Source organism: Erpetoichthys calabaricus, chromosome 10, assembly GCF_900747795.2.
Source record: "Erpetoichthys calabaricus chromosome 10, fErpCal1.3, whole genome shotgun sequence".
NCBI classification, from domain to species: Eukaryota; Metazoa; Chordata; class Cladistia; order Polypteriformes; family Polypteridae; genus Erpetoichthys; species Erpetoichthys calabaricus.
Genome location: NC_041403.2, coordinates 164,595,202 through 164,615,357, shown reverse-complemented (window position 1 = coordinate 164,615,357; position 20,156 = coordinate 164,595,202). Strand labels below are relative to the sequence as shown.

At 39.9% G+C, this 20,156-nt stretch overlaps 1 protein-coding gene across 13 annotated transcripts in view; it reads left to right on the top strand.

Moving 5' to 3' along the window:
- Positions 1-20,156, top strand: part of ralgapb (Ral GTPase activating protein non-catalytic subunit beta) — a 113,649-nt gene that overhangs the window by 64,066 nt on the left and 29,427 nt on the right. For 10 of the 13 annotated variants that reach the window (XM_051932624.1, XM_051932633.1, XM_051932629.1 and 7 more), the window contains 6 exons: positions 3,678-3,845; positions 4,522-4,636; positions 6,996-7,143; positions 7,370-7,434; positions 11,749-11,887; positions 14,078-14,211. In XM_051932624.1, coding sequence (XP_051788584.1) covers positions 3,678-3,845; positions 4,522-4,636; positions 6,996-7,143; positions 7,370-7,434; positions 11,749-11,887; positions 14,078-14,211 — 769 coding nt within the window. The remainder of the gene's footprint in view (positions 1-3,677; positions 3,846-4,521; positions 4,637-6,995; positions 7,144-7,369; positions 7,435-11,748; positions 11,888-14,077; positions 14,212-20,156) is intronic. The other 3 variants (XM_051932634.1, XM_051932631.1, XM_051932626.1) reach the window with 1 other exon arrangement.

The following is a 20,156-nucleotide window of genomic DNA, read 5'->3' as shown; positions in this document are numbered from 1 at the left end:
CTAGTAGATGAGAATGAGTTGGATCAGGTCAGATCTGCCCAGAGGTGTCACAGGTTTATGTTTAAAAGTGTCTATCATTTGAATAGAGCAGGTCCACCTTAGTTTTCCTTAAGTAAAAAATGAAACCTAGTGATGGAAGTTGTCATAGTTCCTTCCTAGGTCACTACATATTATAACTGCAAGATAAAACAATATAGTGTTATTTTAACAAAGGAAAAAACAGAAACATTTTTAAAAATAGTAAAAGCTTGATGTACAAAAAAATATGGTAGTTGGTGAAGGACCAGAAGTAGTATAGTTTATCGGTTTAGTCTAAACAAAGATTCTTGGGCAGTCTCCAGATCAGCATCCCTTATGTGAGACACTCACTGTGCAGGAAGCAGTCCTCTTACATGATCTTCATCTCTGTGTTTCCCAGAAGTAGCTGGTAATAATATTTTTGAAAAAACTGCACTCAATTTGGACATTTCTACCATACAAATAGATAACGGACATATGGATTAAGTGACAGGAGTTATGGGAGTTTTTTTTTTTTTTTTCTTTTTTCCTTTGATTTCACATCATTTGTCTTCATCCGAAATTGGTCCCTGCTGCATCCCATTGAATTTGATTCTTTGTTATATACTTTATCCACTAAAACATTAATTTAAATTTTTTTCTCCGCTACCACTACAAATTACATATGATTTAGTATTCTTAATAATATCCATTCATCCAGTTTCCAACCCGCTGAATCCGAACACAGGGTCACGGGGGTCTGCTGGAGCCAATCCCAGCCAACACAGGGCACAAGGCAGGAACCAATCCCGGGCAGGGTGCCAACCCACCGCAGAACACACACAAACACACCCACACACCAAGCACACACTAGGGCCAATTTAGAATCGCCAATCCACCTAACCAGCATGTCTTTGGACTGTGGGAGGAAACCGGAGCGCCCGGAGGAAACCCACGCAGACACGGGGAGAACATGCAAACTCCACGCAGGGAGGACCCGGGAAGCGAACCTGGGTCCCCAGGTCTCCCAACAGCGAGGCAGCAGCGCTACCCACTGCGCCACCGTGCCGCCCATTCTTAATAATATGAATAATAATAATGATAATTCTCATGAACAATCTTATATGCTTTGTTAATTGCCTTTATCTTTGCTTAATGATAAGAAAAATATTCACAGCAGTCATTACGTTTCCAACTGATTCTCACATTCACATACAATTGAGCCAAGTTTCTGTGTTAGTCACAGTGGAATACAAAAATTATATTTAAGACATTAGTTGTTTTTGTTTCAAACACATAGTGTTACATTTTAAACATGTTGTCTGTCTGGTACTGTTTGAAAATACATTTTCCACTGCATTGTTTTAAAATATCATGTTAGTTAAAATAATTCTCAGTAAAATAGTATTAATATTGAATTTTTCATCCTGCAAGTATAACTTTATTTATAGTGCTTTTATTACAGTAATTACTGTTTAGAATTCACATTTGTATTCTTATTTTTCAAATGAAAGGTATTTTCTGATGACAGATGTTGCCAGGGTCAAGTTGGTATTCATACTGACCTTGAAAATGAGCCAATGAAAGGCAAAACACAATTTGCGGCAGGAGATGTAATATTTTAGGCTGCCTCTCATTGTTTTGTTCCTGTAAATAGAAAATATTTAAACTGATCCCAACTGCTGCCCACAATCCAGAGCCTGCATTTCATCCACTTAGAACTGTTAATTTTAGAAAACATGACGTCTCCTTCAGACACCGATTTGACATACGGGCAGGCAGTTATCCATTCTAACCTCTTCAGTAGAGGAATAGGTTTGTGGTAAGAGACAAAAAAAAAGCAGCCAAAGGCATGAAGTAAAGATGTCTGTGCTCAATCATTAGTTAATAGATTTTGTGCACAGTATTGGTTTATAACACGCTGCTTGTCTGTAAGGATTCAGCAGCTCACAGTTCAGTAGCCCAATGAGCGTTTCTTCTACACTACTGGACACACACCATTCAATGCACCATACAAGTAATGAGACTGTGAAGTTCACTTTCATTCTTGTGCAGATAATCTGAGTATTAAGGTGAAAAGATGATTAAGAAATGTCCCCTTATTTTTCTGAGTATTACTGACTGTATATGCAGTCTTAGAATTCCAGCTTCTTATGAACTGGAGTCTGCACAATGGCAGAGTGGTCTGTGAGGCTTCCAAAAGGCTTCAGTGGCCAAGCCAGGCCTCCTTTGCCAGCCTGAAAAAGACTTCACCCCAGTGTATGTAAATCCACTTCCATTGACCTGCTTCAGGCTTTGCAGGTCCAGAAAGGAAATAAACCCTTAAAAATAAACTCAATTGTCCTATAAAGAATAAAAACTCCACAAGAAGAGGGATAATCATAAACCCTTGGCCTGTATAAGGAGGACAAACAAACAAATCTTTATAAATAAAATATTTATTAGCAAAAGCAGCAAATAAGGCCAACATGTTAAACAGAACAAGAAAAAGACAAAATGACTTACCCAGAAGGCCATTCACTGCAAACAAGTCCCAATACATGATATCATCTGTCACTCTTGTCTTTTAAATGTCCCTGGCACTTTTCTCCTTATATTTTGGGGCTACCCTCCAGTGTCTGCATTTTGGAACAATGTTTCCGATTGTCTCTCCAATATTCCCCTTTTTGTCTCATAAAATTCTTCTTCTGGACTTCTGATCTCTTACCCTTACTTGTATCCAGCAGAGGTTATTTTTACTGGGTACCCTCTCTGCTAAATTCATCATAGCCTCTTGCAGGATGTCTCCTCACTTACTCTTTGTAAAACTCTGGGAGTCCTTTTTCTTAATCTAACCTTATTTGAACTTTTGGCTGCATGGATCAATGGATCATGTGACTTCTAGGTAAAGAAGTGGCGAGCTGCTGTGCACTTGACTCGGAGCTGGCTGGTGAGGGGTCCGTGCCATGCCACTAATCGTAATCCTTAATGTTTCCTTTTTCTTACTCCTTTTTCCTCTCGGGCTCCTGCTGTCTGTCTGACCTCTCTTGCCGGTCAGTTAGGGCATCAGTGGTTTTAATCCTTTATGGAATTCTTTTTACAGGGCATTTTCAGGAGGATTGGGTCGGTTTATTGTTGCTTAGTTAGTTGTTTACCAGCAAATCTTAAATATGTTTTTGTTCTTATTAAACTTGAAATAAAAAAAACTGTAATCACATAAAAAGTACCAATCAATACACGTTCTAGAAAATTAGAATCCCTAAAACATAGCAAGAAAGTAACAGAAAGCAGTAAAGCCAACAAAAGCAGTAATACTCCGGGGGAAAAAAACAGAAAAACAACTTCACCAAAACCCTAAAGAGTCGTGATATCATGGTGGCCCCGCCACCTTGGGCACCACTCACAAGGAACATTGCGCAAGAGAAACTGTGGCTTCTGCCCATACAGTGGCACCTCAGTGTGTCCGTGATGGCACATATGCACCATTTCTAGGTCAGTTGGGATTTCATGTCAGAATGAAATGCATTCATCAGCGTTGTGATGTCGCGGAGGGCTTTTTGTGCACGGAATTCCGGTATTCATGCTAATACCTTGACTTGATATGGTGGTTATCATCATTTATTTCTTGCAAAGTTTTGCTCATGAAGTAATATCTCTTGCAATGTGTGGTGTGACTAGTCTTTCCGTTTTCTCTTTTCCAGGTTTTACATGGTGTTAATTCAAGGTCTGCAGATAAGTGACTTCATTTGTCGTCCTGTACTTGCCAGTATCATTATGAACTCTTCTGCTCTCTTTTGCACTGACTTGAAAGGAATTGATGTGGTTGTTCCTTACTTCATTTCATCTTTGGAAATAATTCTGCCTGACAGGTGAGTGAACACTGTGTGTGTGTGTGTATATACAAAATAGGAAAAAGTATGTGGATCTAATTATACCAAGTTGCTGCAGTGAGAAATTAAACATTTTACATGGTGCAGCACTTTAATGAGTCTTAGCTATTTTCAAAGACAGCTGTTGGATTTACTACCAGACTATTACAAAGCCTGACTGACTCCACTTCTGTCCTGGATGCTGTGCTTTAAACTTAAAAAACAAGGTAGCAACAACACAATGATAGCTGGGCAAGACTTGTATGATGTAGCTGAATGCAATGCACGTTTCATTTGTAATATTCAGAACTTCAGCAATCTTTCCTAGTACTCTGCGGTTTATTTACTTTTAACGCATCCTGCTGAAACATTTGGCTGGCTGTGGGATTCTGAACAATTGGAACCCTTCGCTTCAATGACTTTGAAGTCACTCATATTTCTTCTAGAAGCAAAGAGAAGGTTACTAAAGGTTCCTTTCATTTAATTTGCATTGTGACTGCGCCAACATGAGCTTTTGCTTTGTGGTTGATTGTTCATAACATGCTGTACTATAATGTGTTGCAACTGTTGTTCATTTTGGAGATTTTCCACGTCTTACTGTATGGGTTGTGCAGTTAAGCTCCTCTTAATATGTGCCGAGCCACTTTAAATTTATTTTTTTTTTTCTGTATTACAGGGAGCTTTCTAAATTTAAGGCTTATGTGAACCCCACAGAGCTAAGAAGATCCTCCATCCTTCTTCTTTTGTCAATGCTTCCACTTCCACATCATTTTGGGAATGTTAAATCAGAGGTAACTGCAAATTCACGCAGCTAATTTTGCAATTGAAGGTCATAATAAAAAAAAAATTAGTGGTTGATACACTTGTTTTTTTTGTTGGGCTTTTGCGTTAACAGTTTTTTTTTTTTTTTTTATAAAGATGTTAATCGATTTTTTACAGACAACACACATTGTTACATGATGTTCAGTCAAATCCAACATTCTCTTCCTTACCCTTCAAGAGAGCAAAGTAATCTGAAAATGTAATATGAAGTAATCATTCAATGACATTTCATTCTAAATCTTAGCAGAGGTTAAGCATACGTACTTTAGGACCGCACTAATAAGTGTCAACCAAATTGTACAGAATGTGTGAAATTTTCTGTTCTGCTATTTTTAGAATTTTTCTTCCTAATCCACCTTAAACAAGGACAAGTGTCTATCTGTGTGCCCATCTAGTTTCTATGTCTCTGTAATTCCTAAAGATGGAGCATCATAAACATTTGTATTAATAAAATGCATTGCATTTGGTATTCCAGCAGATGACACATCACAACCATTAACACTGCATTTATGAATTCCATACCAAATGGCATATAACAGAGAACTACTTACTGCAAATGTTAACATTGAGGTCTGTGTTGATTATTTAGATTTCAACCCGTCTTAGATTGGTTGCATACAGTAGCTAGTTTTAAGCTTAAAAAGACATTTTTTCCCCCATTGCATTATGGTGGATGTGTTAAGATTATAGAAGCAAAGTCTCCAGAGTAAGATAAGGAGACATGTTAACAATGTAATGTACAATACCACAATTGTTCATAATTGTTCATTGTTTATTGTTCATAATAAAGTACCCTAAGTTCTTGTCAATAAGCCGCGGCTTATCTAAGGAAAAAAGTTGTGAAAATGAAAAAATAGAATATCGGCTTATACATAAGTCCGGCTTATACATCCATCGCGGGGGTTGCGTTCCAGAGCCACCCGCGAAATAAGAATATCCGCGAAGTAGAAACCATATGTTTATATGGTTATTTTTATATTGTCATGCTTGGGTCACAGATTTGCGCAGAAACACAGGAGGTTGTAGAGAGACAGGAACGTTATTCAAACACTGCAAACAAACATTTGTCTCTTTTTCAAAAGTTTAAACTGTGCTCCATGACAAGACAGAGATGACAGTTCCGTCTCACAATTAAAAGAATGCAAACATATCTTCCTCTTCAAAGCAGTGAAGCAAACAAATCAATATGTCTGTTTGGCTTTTAAGTATGCGAAGCACCGCGGCACAAAGCTGTTGAAGGCGGCAGCTCACACCCCCTCCGTCAGGAGCAGACAAAGAGAGAGAGAGGGAGAGTTTGTTTTTCAGTCAAAAATCAATACGTGCCCTTCGAGCTTTTAAGTATGCGAAGCACTGTGCAGCATGTCTTTTCAGGAATCAGCTTTACAAAAGATAGCAACGTGAAGATAATCTTTCAGCATTTTTAGACGAGCGTCCGTATCGTCTAGGTGTGCAAACAGCCCCCCTGCTCAATCCCCATACGTCAGGATCACAGATAGTCAGCGCAAGAGAGAGAGAACAGTAAGCCGGGGTAGCTTCTCAGCCATCTGCCAATAGCGTCCCTTGTATGAAATCAACTGGGCAAACCAACTGAGGAAGCATGTACCAGAAATTAAAAGACCCATTGTCCGCAGAAATCCGCGATATATATTTAAATATGCTTACATATAAAATCACAATTTAAATGCCCGCTACGCGCATCGTGTTGACTCGGCGACGCCCAGAGCAGAAAGAACGCGCTCCGGCCGCTCCAACCACGCCATGCGGGGAGTGAGAGAGACGGCAATATCTCACACTCTCTCCCCCCTTAAAGAAATTAAATGGGCACGAGTGAGACCACTGACCTCCCTCCCTTCTATTAGTTATAGGTTATAGTACGTTCGGCTTATCCATGAGTCCGGCTTATCTATGATACGATTTTATTTTAAAAATTCGTATGATTTTTGGTCTCCGGCTAATACATGAGTCCGGCTTATAGACAAGAACTTAGGGTAGTAGTGCCTCGTTGATTATTAATAACAAATAGTGCAGTTTCAAGGTTAGGGATTATTGTGAACTTGACATTGTCTGATAAATAAGCAAAAAAGTTTATTCCAAAGGGGTCTAAGCACAAAATATTCCCAAAGCCTGCTACCCACTGATGGAGGTACCTGATAGCATCGACCATAATTAGAATTTTGACCTGGGTACATTTTACATCATTAAAGTCAGGATGCATGATGTTCAATTCTGAGTTAACTTTCACCCTGTTTCGCACAAATGTATGAGGGGTGTATCAATAGCTTGTGCCCAATCTCTTATCTGTGATTAATATATCTGTTGTTTCTCTAGGTGCTTTTGGAAGGAAAGTTCAGCAACGACGAAAACTCCTCACATGACAAGCCCGTCACCTTTTTGTCACTAAAGCTTAGGCTGGTTAATATTTTGATAGGAGCATTGCAAACTGAAACGGACCCCAGTAATACCCAGATGATTTTAGGTTTGTCCTTTACTTTTTGATTGGCCCAGCATGTTCCCAAAACAATTATATGTGTTATACTTAGACTTGTATAGCATTAAGTAGTTAAAATTTCACTTCCTAATATTCTTGGGGGCAGATAACAAAACACGTAACTGTAAAATTGGAAAATACAAACTTTTGTTGTATTATTAATTTAGTTTGTTGCTTTTAACTGCTGTGCTTAACTTTGAAAATTTAATTTCAGGTGCAATGTTAAACATTGTTCAAGATTCAGCACTCTTGGAGGCGATAGGAGCCCAGGCAGAAATGGTAAGACATCCTGATTTTCTACATTGTGTGGTAGTTTTATTAAAGGTCAGAACAATGTGCTGAAAGAGAAGAAAAACAAGAGAAAAGGCAAATGGTATGGCATTTGGAGGAAATGGGGTGGTGAAAGGTTGCTGCTTGCGGCTACTCCTGGGATTGGGCGTATATATGATGTTATGGAGAAATTAGGTGGGTCCAATTGGTGAACTTTTTTGTACTAATTGGCCTGTTCTTTTCAAATCTTTTCTAGTATTTCTAATATGAGGATGACACCAGCAGTGGGACAAATTTAAGTCAGGCCATTTGCTGTGACTGGCTGAAACTAAAATTTGGCCTTTGAAGGCTAAAATTTTAAAATGAATAGTCATTAAAGATGAGGCCGGTTTGTTTTTTCCCTTCTCTTTTGTTTGTGAAGTAAATGGCAGTGGTCACATACAAATGTGTGCAAAACCTGAACACTCCTGGTGAACACAATATGTCAGTTTGAATGAATCTCTTAAGTGATCAGCAGTTGACCCAGCCTCTTCATGGTACAAAATTAAACATGACTAATAGCTGAAGATTGTTATGCATGTTTACCATTTACATTTTTTACAAACACAAAATAGTTAAACAGAGTCTACAGAAGTTTGGACACTTTAGCAATTCCTGACACCTTTTTATGCTTCCAATTTTAAGATTTTGGATTCCATTTAAGATTTTGCTCCACTTCTCCTTATGTCTTTGTTATCTCATGTGCTTGGTGTTTGTTTCTCTTGTATGCACAAGTATATTTTTTACTAGCTGAAATGCCCAACTTTGCCCAGTAGGAAAATATATATATTTTTTTAATTGTTTGAGAAAGATATAATTTAAAAAAAAAATAAAAATAAATTAACAAACAATGAAGACTCAGCAATGTGCTTGTCTTGCGGTCTTGTATGCATGTTATCATCCAGTTGACGCTCGGAACCGGCCAACACCCTACCCAGAAGGGGGTGGGTTAGAGTTGATTTCACCCTACAGTATTTTTAGTCGACCAATGAGAAACATGTGCACCAAGTTTCATGAAAATCGCTCAAGCCGTTCGGAAATGATGCTGGAACATACATACATAAATACATACACACATTGACTTTTTTATATATATAATATATATATATATATATATATATATATATATACACACACACACACACACACACACACACAGTGGAACCTTGGTTTGCGAGTAACTTGGTTTATGAGTGTTTTGCAAGACGAGCAAAAATTTTTAATAAATTTTGACTTGATAAACCAGCGAGGTCTTGCTGTACGAGTAGTATGTATACACTTTGTCTGCTGAGCGTCATGTGATCACAACTGAGCTGATGGTTCTTCTCTCTCTCTCTGCGGGATTGTGGGCAATCGTCTCCTATTCTTTGTCTGAGTCGGCGTGCCTCACTCATATAGTCAACATCCGTACGAGCGTGTACTGTTTACTGCAGCATTAGCATTGTGACTGTGTGTGCGCGTGTGTGTGTGCTCGCTCGCTTGCTCTCGTGTGTGTGTGTGCTGTGACATGCGAGTCCCCGTGTTGCACCCTAAAACACGAAGCTGAGTCTCAGTACTTTAGCAACACCAGCTTTATTCAGCTTGAAACAGCAACAGCGCAGTTATTTATTGTAGCAGGATCTGCCGCTCTCCTATACACTGACACAGCAGTCAGGCAGGGCCCTGCCAATTTATAATGTTCCTTGTATCACCCATCGATGGCAGGTGCTTATAGCATGTTCGCGACCTTTTTGGATTCGCTTTTACGGCAAACTGCTGCAGCGCTGGGAGACTGTGATTGCTTTGGGATGCTCTTCCGCGTGTCGTCTCGATGGGTGCCATCCCACAAGAGTTTAGAAACTCACTCACACCAGCCATGATTCTTTTCAAAGGTAAAGTGCAGGTTGATTTGTTTTATGTATTTTTACTTTATATTTTGTATTAATCCTTTTTATATGAATAGTTTTGGGTTGTGGAACAAATCATCTGAGTTTCCATTATTTCTTATGAGGAAATTCACTTTGATATATGAGTGCTTTGGACTACGAGCACGAATTATGCTCGCAAACCGAGGTTCCACTGTATGTGTGTGTGTGTGTGTGTATATATATATATATATATATATATATATATATATATATAATCAAGTCTGAGGACCCTCTTGGCTTGACCTAACTCTTTATCCTTCTTTATTGTATCTTGGTGTTGGTGCACATCTATATTTCAGTTATCATCTTGCCGTTTTATCAAACCTTACCTACTTCAGTAGCTCATTATATTCATATCTACAGTTGATATCCATCTGCACAGTTTTACCTGTGGCTTTGCTGGCCACATAACCGCCAAAGTGTTCAAGGCTGTCGCTGTCCATGGACTCTCCAGACTTTGGGCTGCAGCTGCCCGTCTGGTGTTGTACAACTACACTGACACATTTCTAGTTTCTCTTGATGTATATGTTTTGTGTTTAAATACATTAGCAAGTATTTTTGACCACTACTGGGGTTAGCATTACGTATGCCTGGTGGCGGTGGGGGGTTGTTGGGTTTAGGGCTGTCCCGTCAAATATTGGCTGCTACAGCTTTGTGATGTCATGCTGGCCTTGCAAAGCATCATGAGGCTTGGGGTGGAGTATTTAAAGGTTTATTGGTTTGATAGATTGTCTGAGCCCCCTGCATGGCAAATCTCCAAGGAAAATTACTTGGCCAACAAGGTCACTGACAATCAAAGCATATTCACTTGGAAAAACGCTTTAGTGAATTTTGCAAATCAACACTAATTTTGACTGTGGCTGCCCTAATGCTTGTTATCCGCTGTGTCACTGCATTAGCAAAGATAAGGAAACGAGTCCTGAAATTCTCAGATTTATTTACTGGCTAGATAAGACCACTCGTGTTTCCACTTACATGTCTTACCTGTTGAGATGGTTGACATCTTATGTTACCTACTGTGACAGATAGGGGCATTCTCGCTCCCTTGAACCCTCGGACAATACGTCAGACACCGGATAAAAGTCCAAATTATGAATTTATTTGAATAATACAGTGCACAAAGCACCCTCCTCTCCACAATACTCATAAATCACCAATAATACACAATCCTCCACTCTCCCAGACGCGTTGCCACCCTTCCACCCAGCTCAGCTCACTGCTGGAATTTCCCACAGTCCTTTTAAAGTCTTTGACCCGGAAGTGCTTCTGATCCCCCCCAGTCCATGTGATTCCTGGCACTTCCGGGTCAGAGCAAAACTCTTTTCTTTAGCCCGGAAGTATATCATTTCTTCCATTTCCGCGACTGTGAATTACTTCCGTGCTAGTTAGAAAGTATAAGTCCCTGGGCCTCCCTGCAGCGTCCTCTGGTGGCCCCCATGGTATCCAGCAAGGCTGTGACGAAAGACGCCAAGTTCCATGATGCCCTGCTGGAATTCGGGGCCCTTCCATGTTGCAGGGATGGCTCCATCTGGCAGCTTGTTGTTGTATATCCCAGCCGACAACCCCAACAACAACATTTATTTCTATAGCACATTTTCATACAAAAAGTAGCTCAAAGTGCTTTACATAGTGAAGAAAAGAAAAATAAAAGACAAAATAAGAAATTAAAATAAGACAACATTAGTTAACATAGAAAAAGAGTAAGGTCCGATGGCCAGGGTGGACAGAAAAAACAAAAAAAAAACTCCAGACGGCTGGAGAAAAAAATAAAATCTGCAGGGGTTCCAGGCCACGAGACCACCCAGTCCCCTCTGGGCATTCTACCTAACATAAATGAAGTAGTCCTCTTTGTAATTAGGGTTCTCACGGAAGGACTTGATGATGATGATGGTCATGCAGACTTCTGGCTTTTAATCCATCATTGTTGGAACATCACGGTGCTTTGAGTAGATGGTGGTGGCACAAGTCACCACCAAAAGGACACCGGAAAAGGAAACAGAAGAGAGAGTAGGGGTTAGTACAGATACGGCCGGCAATCCCTCACACTACAGAATATTAACATATTTTTATTGGAGGATGGAGCTAGTTAGCAAGAATAAGCTCTTTCAGATGTTTATGTCTGTTCAGGTTGAGCTTACTGTATGTATTTAGTATGCTGTGTGGCTTCTCAGGCTGTCCTGAGAATTTGATTATTTTTTTATGTGTTTGACCTCAATAAGCCGCACTCCTTGTGAAAGCTGCAGCTAAGTCCAGAAAGAAATTTGGGTATCCAAGCAGGAAGGCACCTAATGGTCCAAGTGCTTCACCAGCATTTTAAAACTGAAAGTTTATGAAATGATCCCAAGTGGACTTTTTTTTTTCTTTGTGGTCATTTTAGGGCAGCAGTGATGGAAGCCACGGGACCTCAAAGAGTCACAGCCGCAACAACAGTGGGATCAGTACGGCCAGTGGAAGCAGCTTGGAGGCCATGACTCCAGACAGTGAGAGACCTGCCCAGGCGCTGCTCAGAGATTATGGTAAGTCATTGTAGTCTGCAATCCTGCACTTTTATCTGGCACGTTGTGGTGGCCGAAGGCAATGAAATGCTAGACTGCTCTGGGCTGTAATAGAACCTGTCATCTTGTGAATGCCATCAGCAGATTTGGTATTCTGCTGAATTTTTTATGTGTTTTGACCTAGTAAGATGTGTTGGTGAAAGAAGGAATCAAACTTCAGCTGGGAAGCAAAGAACAGTGTTTGTGAGCACGTAATGTCCTGCTCTGTTCTCATTGTTAACAGCAACATTTGTGCATATGTGTATATGTCTGTCTTATATAACTAAGCTCTCCTTCCAAGTGAGAAATCATTTCAGAATTAAATGTGGTCCGAGACTGCACCTGAAACGCACAGTATTCTGGAAGCATTTGAGTCCTCCTACCTTCCTAAAGTCCTGACTTGAATGCTCTAGCTCTGGTAGGTGTGTAGGGCATTTGCGCAGTATCTGGCTTGTCACCTTACAGCTTCCCACTGAGATTTAAGTATTTTGCTTTTGCTTTTTTATGCATGTTGAGTGCAGTGCAGTGGGAGTAGTGAGTTGTTTTTGAGGTCAGAAACGTGGGCTGCTGGGAACACATCTGATTCAATTGTTCTTTACATCCCGCAGTATTAGAAGAACATTTATGACTAATACATTCTAAAGTGGTACACAAGGAGGCCGGCTAATGGCTGATCAGAGTTCTGGGGGATAAGCTTTTATAAAAGAGAGAGATCTTGGTTATTAAGTTAGCCGAGATCTGTCCTTTGTGATGGCCCCTTATATGCAGGTATTGCAGTGCTTGAGCTTTGCCCCTCAATAACATCACCAGAAGTCTCCCTCCCATGTGTTGTAACATTTCTTGCTCACACTTTGCCCAGGTGGTGTTTCTCCCAAATTGTTGGCCCAGGGATCTGAAACACTGATAGAGATGGTCAGTACTTCATTATTGCAGTTGTTTTCAAACCCCAGAATTTTATTTATTTTTTTATGCCAAAATCAGTTGTCACAAGAGCTGAGCCGATGGTTGTTGATATTCCTCCATTGTCAATTGGCTGCCAATGTGGCAAGTTTTAGCAATCTGTGAGAGAACAAAACTACTGCGTCCCGACCAGAAATGTGCACCATAGTAGATGCTTTCTATGGTGCGTTGGCAGAACAGCTGATTATTCATAATCCAAAAGCATCATTGATTGTAAATGGTCAATGTTTTGAAATAACGATGTGAAATTTTGAGACATCTCACAGACCCCCTGGAATTATACTATCTACTTTGAAAGCATTTGGGTGCCTCAAGATCAACATACAGGGCGTAGCCACTGTGTGATAATTTCTCACGAGTGATTCCTCCTCATCTTGTATTTGGTGTTCTGTACTGGAGACATGACGCGAGCCCCATGGCTGCATCCTTATGTAACGCTTGCTTTATTCATGCACTGGATTCCCGGAGATCTAGAGCTTGCAGTTGACCAGTAGATCTAAAGCAGAGATGAAGAGTGTGACTCTTGACCCACCTTGTGCATCCTGTGGAACAAATCCACAGGAGGTTTCCTGCTGTAGGATCCATGGCAGAGAGAAGCTTCAGCTTCAAAAGTAGTTTATAGAATGAGGTTGGAATTTCCTGCATGGATATTTCTTAAGTGTGAATAGCTATCAATGTTAGTGCAGTTTAGCATAGTTTGCTTAGTTTCTTTTTAAAATAAAAGTCAAAAGGAATTTAGGAACGTTTGTGTTGGTACTGTGTGGTTCAGCTGTGCGGTTCACTGATTCAATGGGTTTTACCCTCAAATCTTTTCACAGAGAGCCATGTTGTTTTCAATGTTTGCTAATACTGTATATTTGCATGAGTGTTAACATTGTGAGCCATGGGCCAGTTGAAAACCTGTCCAGACAGCAATCCCCTTCTTCCTTGCTTGCATTTTGTAGTGCATTCTTGAAAAGAAAAAAAAAAAATAAACAGAAGGCTTGTGACAGTGGATATAAGCTTTTACACTGTAAAAGTATATTGCTACAGAGACCCATGGCTGCATATGACCCTCTCCTGTAGGCTGCATGCATGAAGGGATTGCTGCTGGCAGGGGAGCCTCTGTGTTTGCTGCCTGTCTGTCTTCCTGTTGGACTGCTTTGCTTGTAGTTACTAATGCCTAGTTGTTTTCCCCTCTCTGTGGTGCGTGGTATTGGGGTTATATCCTAGCTCTTCATACAGATACGGCCGCGGGACTGCTGATCCGCAGCATCCATCTGGTAACGCAGCGACTCAACGTGCAATGGAGGTCGGACATGAGCATCTCACTGGCTGCGCTGGAGCTTCTGGCGGGCTTAGCCAAGGTAAGGCTTTAGTTGCACTGCTACTCTTGAATAAACTTGTGGATGCCGGCATGGCTCTGCTTCATTCAGTCTGCTTTTTTCCATCCACATACTTCCCTGCTGTCTTGGGATAAGTGGGGGAGTCCAGAGACATCAGTCTACGTACATTGACTTGATTGTATTTATTAACACACAGACTGACAGTTGTGTTGAAGCACTGAATGCTGCTCATTTTTCTGCGATGTTCAGTGTTATTTTGTTATATGCATTGTTCTATACGCTTATCTATATCATATGATTGAAATTCCCCATTTCATTTATTTTTGCTTTATTTTTTAATGTGTGATAAAGTGTAACTATGGAATTTCAATGAACTTAGTCACACTTGTCTGTTGAAATTTAAAGCTGATCTGTAGCCATCTTCTAAAGGTGAAAAGATAGAAGAGCAGCCCAAAGTAATGACAAGAACGATAGGCAGTGAGTTCAGGGTGTAAGAGGATGAAGCCTGTGATCATTTTCTTGTGTTTTATAGAAATGTTTAGTCCTTCTTTTGCTCTGAAGTTAATAACATCAAATCTGAAAACTGAGCCACCAATGAATCGCAGTATGAACACAGGCCTCTACATTACCCAACTACTGTTTCAACATATCTGTAGAAAATAATTGGATGAAAACAAAACCGACACTTTATTAATATGTTTGCTTTACTGGATTGCACACAGCACATTCTTTTCTACTTGGCTGTAAAACTTAACTGGTATTGAAAGTACTGGAGAAAAATAAATAAAAATCCTTACAATGCTGCCAGCTTTGTCCAGGTGAGAATACATTTTGTGGAGAAAAAGATAATTGCACCATAAATGCCTTGCATGAAAAGTAAGAAGATAAAAACACAGCTATAATGAAAATAACTGAAAAAACTTTGAGCGCTGTTTAAAAACACAAGATTTAAAATGTGCATGTAAAAATACTAAATCTTTACCGCATTCAGGGTCTCTAGTGACCCTATACATTTTAAGCAAGTAAACAATCAATGAAATAATTAAACTATTTTGGCATATTTTTGGTAGTAAATTCTTGCAGACGAAATGTGGAACTGCATCCACACTGTCTCATAGCAATAAGCATGACATCACGGGTCACTAGCCACCTGAGATATGTATTCAAGGGTTAAAAAATTCACAATCCATTCTTCCTATCTTTATCAATCCTGATAGCCATCCTGGTTTTATTGGGTGCACAGCAAGGTTGTTCTCTGGAAGGGGCACCAGTACTGGAGCTGTGAGGTAGCCACACTACTGCACCAGCCAGATGTAAGATGTGTAAAAATTGGCTTTTTTTCCAGCAGTATAAATACGGCCTTTCTTTATCCATGTGATATGTGTAGAATATAGCCATTTGATTTAGTCATAATCTATACTTCATATAATTTTTTTTTCTCTTCATATGTTTCTCTTTTTTTTGCTTCTAATTCCCTTGTAATGCATGAAGCACTCATGACATGCTCTGTATGTGAAAAGTACAGCTTTTGTGAATACACACCAGTGTGTTCTACATACAAAACTCAAGGAAAAGGCTGAATGGGACACACTTTGCGCTGCCTCTTTCTGTCTGCAATGCATAAAATAAAGTAAGGGAAAATGACTTGCATTTGTTTGAACGCAATAAACACTTTTGCTCTGAGAAGACATTAAGTGCCTGTCCTACTCGCTTTTTTTTATGAGGCAGCGCGAGTCTTTGTTCAAATTCAAGATCAAGAGTTTTTATTGTCATTTCATCCATATACAGTAGCACTGCATACAGTGAAACCAAACGGCGTTCCTCCAGGACCATGGTGCTACATAAAACACAGGACAACAAAGAATCCACGACACAACATAAAGACACATAATATTTGTGTTTCACAAACGAAACAACTAAATGTACCAAATGTTGCAGTGATCAGCAAGTATTGTTTATTATGTCGTCATAGTGGCTTAAACAATCACTACATGTTAAACGTCGGAAAGTAATATGTTAAGTAAAATGTATGAAATTTTAAAGCAAAGCACAAAAACATTTGCTATATTTAGATCAAAACTATTCGGCAAAAAAAAAATCCATTGAAATTAGAAGCTTTTAGAGAGCTGAGCTGTGAGTGGCAGTAGGCAGTCAAGAATTAATATGCAGGTTTAAACTGAACCAAGTTGGTCAAAATACCATCCATCCATTCCTCCCTCCCTCCCTCCATCCACTCATTCAACAATCCTTGTATTTGCCTAGCCTGCTGTGTCCAGCAGGGGGCACATGTTCCCTGGGAATGTATTCTTTTCAGAAATTTCAGCTCATAGTTTGAATGTGTTTATATACTCCTTCAGTAAGTACGATGGAAATATTAAGGAAAGAGAAATATGGTTCAAAAGAAAGGGTATATTTAACTTGCTGTACCTTGTAGTGTAATCATTTATTCATACAAATATAGCTGAAGAAAAACCATTGGAACATGCAGTCGTTATTCAGTTCTTCCATGGAAGCATTTGATGACTGCTGTCCATTTGGTAGGAGCGGAGACATTGTCCTTGGCACAGAGTTGATGTCACATCTGTGCTGAGAGGCTTCTGGCTTGAGGCATCTTGAGAGGCCACAATTTTAGCGCGTTCACTGAGCTATTTTTGATCAATACCAGGTATGGATAACTACCAACTGAGCTTTTTGCATATGCTGTGTATAGATTTGGGCCTCTAAGAGCCCATTGTTTCATTATTTGTGAACAGTGTATCTGCTGTTATCACTTAAGGTCCCTGCCTGACAGAACTGTTCCTGCTTCAGCTGAAAATGTATGTATGCTAACATAATTAGGCTCACAAATCATAATATCAAATAGTTACAGTGCCCCCCATAATGTTTTGGACAAAGACACATTTATTCCTTGATTCCCCTTCGGCTCCTCAGTTTAAAAAGTAAAAATCTAATAATTCAGACATGATTGAGGTGCACATTGCCGACTTTACTTTAAGGGGATTTGTGTACGTTGCAGTCCTACAACACAAAAGCTGTGCTAATGAAAGTCCAAGCAAGCCATTATGAGGCAGAAAAACAAGAATAAAACCAGTAGGTACATCAGTAAAACCTTAGGAAGACCTAAAACAATGGTTTGGAATATCATGAAGTAGAAGAAGAAGAACACTCTGGTGAGCTCAGTAATCACAAAGGGACTGATAGGCCAAGGAAGACCTCCACAGCTGATGACAGAAGAATCCTCACTATGGTCAAGAAAAAGACCCAAATGCCTGTCTGACACATCAGTAACAGTCTTCAGGGGGCAGATTTGGATATGTCAGAGACGACTATCAGCAGAAGACTTCATTAACAGAAACATAGAGGCCACATAGCAAGATGCAAATCACAGAAACACGATGGTCAGGTTGCAATCTGCAAAAAAGGACATAAAGAGCCAGCAGAATTCTGGATAAAGGTCACATGGACAGAGGAGATAAAGATGAACTTGCGTCAGAGTGATGTCGAGAGCAAAGTGTGGAGACAACAAGAAACTGCCCAAGATCCAAAGCAGACCACCTCATCTGTTAAACATGGTATTACTGAGGGTGTTATGGCATGGGCATGTACGGCTGCCACAGATCCTGGCACACTTCTCTTCATTGATGTTGGAACTACTGACGGCACAAGGAATTCTGAGGTGTATAGAAACATCTGATCTGCTCAAGGTCCAGTCAGTGCCTCCAAACTCATTGAACGATGCTTCATCCTACAAGAAGGTGATGAGCCAAGCACACTGCTGAGGAAACAAAGAGTTTTTTATCAAAGGTCAAAAATGGAAAATTCTTGAATGGCCAAGCCAGTTCCCTGCTTTAAATCCAATTGAGCAGACCCTCCATATGCTGAAGAGAAATCTTAAGGGGACAGACCACCCCAATAAAGGCAGGAGCTGAAGAAGGCTGCATTTAGAGGCTTGGCAGAGCATCAGCAGAGAAGACCCTCAGCACCTGGTGATGTCTATGAATTGCAGACTTCAAGTAGTCGTTGCTTGCAAGGGATACACAACAAAGTCCTAAAGATGACAGTTTTAATAGACCTGCCATTGCTGTCCCAAATATTATGGGGCCCTGAAATGGGGGGTGCCATGTAGAACAAGTGTTGTGTGATCGCAATGTATGCAGATCTCCTTCAAAGAAAGTCTGAAATGTGCCCTTGAATCAAGTTTGGATTGTTTGATTTCTTATTTTAAACTGTATGTGAATTTCCCCTTGGGATTAATAAAGTTTATCTATCTATCTATCTATCTATCTATCTATCTATCTATCTATCTATCTATCTATCTATCTATCTATCTATCTATCTATCTATCTATCTATCTATCTATCTATCTATCTATCTATCTATCTATCTATCTATCTATCGTGCTTTTCAAATCTATCTGTCTGTCTGTCTGTCTAGAGCAGAGGGGGAAATCAAGGAAAAAAATGTGTCATTGTCCCAATTCTGGTTACACCTGTGTGTTCAGTGATGGGTTGCTGGGAAGCTGAACCCTATCCCATGAAGTAGCAGGCACAAAGATGAGACAGTCTCTGGACAGGGTGGTAGTGCATGTGACCCAAATAATTGCTTTTAGTTAAGTTTTAAGTTTTTAGGCAAGTTTGAAGATAACTAATGCAGACTGTGCGTGAAACTGTGCTCTAGCTGGGGCAGTCAAAATGAGGCTCTTTAAATGGCAATTTTAAAGCAGTTAAAATAACAACAGGAAAAAGCAAATGCAGAATGCAGAAGTGATTCTCTGTTGCCTTTATTGAAGAAAAGAAACCAGCTACCATTTGCCTGCTGTAGTGAATATTTAAAATTTTAGTGTAATGTAGCGATAAGTCAGGAACCTCATGCTGAACTGAGATAAGGAGCGGGATAACACTTTTAGGGTACAGCAGAAGTATTTAAAAATCACTGTAGACCTGAAAAAAGAGCCATGTGGCAGATAAATTTAGGCCATGATGGATTTTGGGGTTGTGTTTTGATTAACTTTTTAGAAAGTTGCGTTTTTTCTAATGGTGATGGAAACTAACCATTCAAATATAGACTGATCTTTCTGTAAAATACTGCAGCAGTGCATGTTGTGTCTGGGCTAACACAGTGCTGAAATTACCCAAAAAAAAGAAACGTTTTTACATTCAGTTTGTTTTTCTTTTCTTTGTATCACCTTTAGCACTTTTGACTTTAATACATCTGATGCCTTTAGTGCTCAGGAGTGTAAGAAGATTTGAGGACACTGTAGCATACCATAAAAGAAGAAACTTACTGTAAATGGCAATGCCTAAATTGAATAGTTTAATGGGAAGAGATGAATGTTAGTTAAATCAGTGATTCTAAATCACTGCTGCCACAAGTAGGTCACAGGTTGCCATCGTTGGGTGCAGCAAAACCCCCCAATGGGTCGTCGGTAGCCTTGCTAAGGTATAACTGGGTCAGGAGGCCATAAAGGTTGTGAAACGTTGAGTTAAATGGTAGTCAGGCAAGTTGAGATGGGCAGTGTCCAAACATCGTGTAGCATCACCTTGGCTGAATGTCTGCTTGGCAAACATCTGCAGTGCTATCTTAGTTGTGTGCCTGAAAATAGTCACCAGTGCCCCACCAGAAGAATTTGTAAAGAAAATGAGCAGGAGGTAAATGACAGATTAAAAAAAAAAAAATGAAGAGTGATGGCTTCTATGTAGACGCCGCATGTAGATTTTTGTTACACTGACTCATATTATTGAAGATCAGCACCACTGGAGTGCAATCTGGGGGTGCCACACTCAGACTGAAAACACAGAAAGCTGTAGGAACATTGTTCTGTCTCTGGTAGTTCTAGTGGTCGAATGACACTGTGGCTTTATTTAATCCTCCTGCCTGTAATGGGCGGAGCCAGAAGCAAAGTGGAAGTGATGCCAGGCATCGTCCTGTTGGTGCTCCTCCATTCTGTAGTTCGGGGTGTCCAACTC